Raw genomic sequence first — 3,973 nt, 5'->3', positions numbered from 1 at the left:
AGCGAAACTCCGTCTCAAAAAAAAAAAAGAAAAAGAAAAAAGAAAAGCAAAAAAATAAAAATAAAGTAGTTTCATAATTATTAAAAATCACTATTTTACATTGTAGAGAATAATAGAATAGGTATAGTGTTGAAAAAAAAACGGAAGCAGTCGCTTTTAGCTGTGTAATACTGCAGCAAATGTCATAGGAGACAGGCTTTGTTTACAATAGGAGATTAGTGGGGTTTCTGCTGATGGGGGGAACCAGTGGTTTTGGTGACTAGGTCCCAGCTTCTCAGGACAGCCCGAGGACACTGGAAGAGGTGCTGCCACCATGCTGTCCTCGGCTGTGGGTCACCGCCGGTGAGGCTGTCCTGCACTGCAGGTCTCAGGGGCGCAGGCTGAGCGGTGCCCCCCAAGGAGGCAGCAGCAGTGGGTGGAGGCGGCGGAGCAGACTGTCCCCCTCCTGGAAATGGAGTGATTTACATTTGGCATCTGTTTGGACCCAAGAGTGGGAATTGGCTTTGTAATTTTTTCTGTCATGCTGCCCTCAGAAAATTAAGCTGTTTACGGGACAGACTATGGAAGGTTAATGGCTCTTCTGGGAAAGGTCAAGTGGTCATTTTCAGGGAGGCTGTGCTGAATAATCAGAACCAGCAGAAGAATAAAGCATCAGATCACATCTGACTCCTCCTTCCGGATTCCCCCTTGCTTTCCAGCATCCAGGGTTTCCTCATTGTGGCTAGGACCTTCACTTCCTAAGTGGGGCTGCCTTGGCTGGGATCTACCAGCAGCAGGAGAAATACATCGCACCTCTAGTGTGCGGCGATTACCAGGTCTTTATATTAAAAAAAAAAAATTTTAAGTGCCTTTATTTGCTGTGTCTCTAAAAAATGTTTTCAACTAACAGTTGGCCTCAAGATGCCTTTTTGTTTTTCTGAATGAATAAGGAATAAAGAAAAATTCAGGGCACTGTAAAATCAAGCCCAGATTCAGTTTTTTAAAAAAGAAATATTAAAGTTTCTAATTTTAATTTCTGGAAGTTAGTGTTCTCCTTGGACGCTGAAGGTTAGCATAGCAAAGACAAGGTGCTGATTGTGTATTTTAAGTGGCACGTTCAGTTTTTTTAAATCCCATCCAGGACTAAATTTAAACATAAGAAAATCCAGGTTTCTTTCGCTTTAGAAGACGCTGCAGGAACGTGAGTCCAGCAGAAGTGGCGCCACATGGGTCCCCTTGGGAGGTTTCTCCAGCTGATGGGAGGTGCTTGCACCCGCCCACCCAGCCTGCACCTCCTGCAGCCGGCTCCAGGGCAGCTGAGGGACAAGGGTCTGGGCCCACCCAGAGCCCTCAGCTCCAAACAGAGCTGTCCCTGTCGCAGTGGGGTCATTTTGTTGATTTAAGATTTTCTTTTCTTGCTGGGTAAGTATTTCCTGTGTGGGGTATATTCTTTCCTCCATCCTGGATTACTTTCACACATCACTTCCTTAGGGAGGCCCTCCCTACCTACCTCGGTGCCCTCCTTCTCCTGGCACAGATGGGCAGGAGGGGACGAGGCTCATGGCCCCTGAGGGCCTGCAGAGGGCCTTGCCTGGGGTGGTGTGGCCACTATGGTTCTCAGTAGAGTGCTCAGTGGATTCCAAGGTGCTCCCTGGACCTGGACCTCTCCTTCACCTCCTTCTAGCTTAGATCTCAGCTTCCCGTGCATCTCCTCCTTCCCTGTCCCCAGCCTGTCCTCGCCCTGTACAAGCAGACTGCCCATCACCTGGGTCCTGCCCTTTAGAGTTTGTCCGTGGGCTTCCTTGTTTCCCCACCGACTGTGAGTCCCTGGGAGCAGGGCTGGGGCTGGGAGTGTCCCCGAGTCCTGCAATGGGCTGTGGAGCATCTGGGGTCGTTAATGCCGAGGGGACCAGGGTAACCTGGGCCAGTTGCAGCTCCACCCAGTGCAGGCCCCAGGACCTGGTGTCCCCTCGCCGTTTCCCAAGAACTCTGGAACCCCCTAAGGAAATCACTGTTGCAAAGTAGCTGATGGTCCAACTGGGAAAAAGGCAGTGCTTTTTTGAGGCCATATAAATGCAAAATATACATTTGAAGTCTGCGTTTAAGACAGGAACTTAGAGATTTCTAAGCCTGTTTTGGGGGTCATTCTCTGAAAGGGGGGGCATTTGCAGGCCCCCCTGTGCGAGCATGCACAGTGGCCCAGCTGGCACGGACGCTGGGCTGCGGCACCAGAGCAGAGCCTTGGCAGCTATGGGACAGGCCTGGGGTTCACGTGGAGAGTCCCAAGCCCTGTCATGACAGGAGATGCCCACACTTTGAACAAACAGACTCTGAGCTCCAAAGCCGGCTAACAGGGGTGTGGCACGGGACCAGCCCTGGCAGGGCCCAGGTTTGGCTGAAGCCCATGCCTGCAGCCAGCTTGCATTTAGCCAGGAAGCATCTGAGCAGGCAGTGGAGGACGCACAGGCCGAGCAGTCATCGCACAGGAGTGGCTTGTGCGCCGCGCAGGCTCCTGCAGCTTCAAGGTGTCAGGCGGGCAGAAACGGACAGGCAGGGTCCCTAGGCCCGGGGCAGCTCCGAGGAGCTCAGTTCTCACAGCCCAGGTGGGCACGGAACACATTTCAAGCCCCCGAATTGAACAGGGCTGTGTTCATGTTTCCCTTACCCCAGCTCATATGTCATTGCCTGCGTCTCAGCTGCGTGAACGGTTATTTATCGTCACGTTTGCCTACCTCATCTGCGCAGTTTCTGCGTGCAAGGTACCCAGTTAATAACTTTGCATGCGTTGTTTTGTTCAAGCTTCACAGCAATCTGTGAGATAGTATTGTTTATTGTTCATTTTGCCCATTTTACAGATGAGGAAACGGAGGCCCACAGGCATAAGCAACCCAAAGTCACCCCGTTAGAAGGTCTGCGCTGAAATCTGCATGTGCGCTCGGGTCCCTCTCGCTGTCTGCATACGTGCTTTCTCCACGCCTCCCAAATCCAGAGGGCATGGCAGGAGGAGAGGGAAATGGACGTGATGGTGAAGGGCAACACATTTTACTGATTCCAAGAATCAAGCCCCCTTGTGTATTCCTTGCGTCTTCAGAGCAGCGCAGGTTAAAGCACTTCTCCCCTCGTGGTAGTCAATTGACTTTGTTCAGCCAGAGCTGGGTCTGGCCCTCTGTGTGTCTGGATTGTAGGTGCCTTGAGGCTCAGTGTGATGTGATCGTGGGGTGGGCCAGGCTGGGCTGCAGCTGCTGTTTGAGAAAGGAATGCTCCCTCGCTCAGAGCCTGTCTCGACCTCCATGAGACAGGAGAAGAAATAGTTGTCTTCTCATAAAAGCATCTGGCGCCCGTGAAACCTGGCACCTCGCTTGACCTCCGGCTAATAGGGGATGATGCAGCAGGGTGCTGTGGAACTAATGGAGTTCTCTTCTTCAGCCAGCAATTAGGGGTTAATTATTAGCAATTGGAGGTTCACCACATGCTCTGTGGACCTGCTATTCCTTCCCAGGACACAGGTTACTTATCTTTCTCTGCATTAGCAACTGGAACCATCTGCCCTTGGAGTCCCCTGTTAATCATTGCAGCAGGGTCCCCACAAGGCTGACAGCAGGGGTGCGTTCTGTGTGACCCGTGGCGGCGTCCCTGCTCTGTGGTGCTGGCCCCCTGCAGTCATTCTCAGCGTGGCACCTGGCCCGTCCGTTAGACGCCCGCACTCAGCTCCCCGAGCTCCCTCTGCTCTCTCCTAGGCGTTACTACAAGGAGACCTCTGGCCTGATGCTGGACGTTGGTCCCTACATGAAGGCGCTTGAGGTATCGGTCCTGGTTCTGTCCCAAGCTCTCTTCAGACCCCAGGGCACCTGGGACATTTGGGGGGTCTTTTTTGAGAAGAGGCTGTGCGTAATTAACCTACGAATGGCCTTTTGTGTTTCCACGAAGGCCACCCTCCTATGGGGGCTCCCCTGGTCAGGTCCTCAGCTGTCCTCCTCCCTCCTCCTCCTCCTCC

At 52.5% G+C, this 3,973-nt stretch overlaps 1 protein-coding gene across 2 annotated transcripts in view; it reads left to right on the top strand.

The window, feature by feature from the left end:
• The window catches only part of LOC108282091 (phospholysine phosphohistidine inorganic pyrophosphate phosphatase), a 152,300-nt gene that overhangs the window by 32,127 nt on the left and 116,200 nt on the right, over positions 1-3,973 (top strand). For both annotated transcript variants that reach the window (XM_017497857.1, XM_017497856.2), the window contains exon 4: positions 3,717-3,780. In XM_017497857.1, the coding sequence (XP_017353346.1) occupies positions 3,717-3,780 (64 nt within the window). The remainder of the gene's footprint in view (positions 1-3,716; positions 3,781-3,973) is intronic.

The sequence above is a fragment of the Cebus imitator genome, unplaced genomic scaffold, assembly GCF_001604975.1.
Source record: "Cebus imitator isolate Cc_AM_T3 unplaced genomic scaffold, Cebus_imitator-1.0 Scaffold235, whole genome shotgun sequence".
Classification (NCBI taxonomy): Eukaryota; Metazoa; Chordata; class Mammalia; order Primates; family Cebidae; genus Cebus; species Cebus imitator.
Note: the sequence above shows the minus strand (reverse complement) of the source record. Positions and strands in the feature narration are given on the sequence as shown.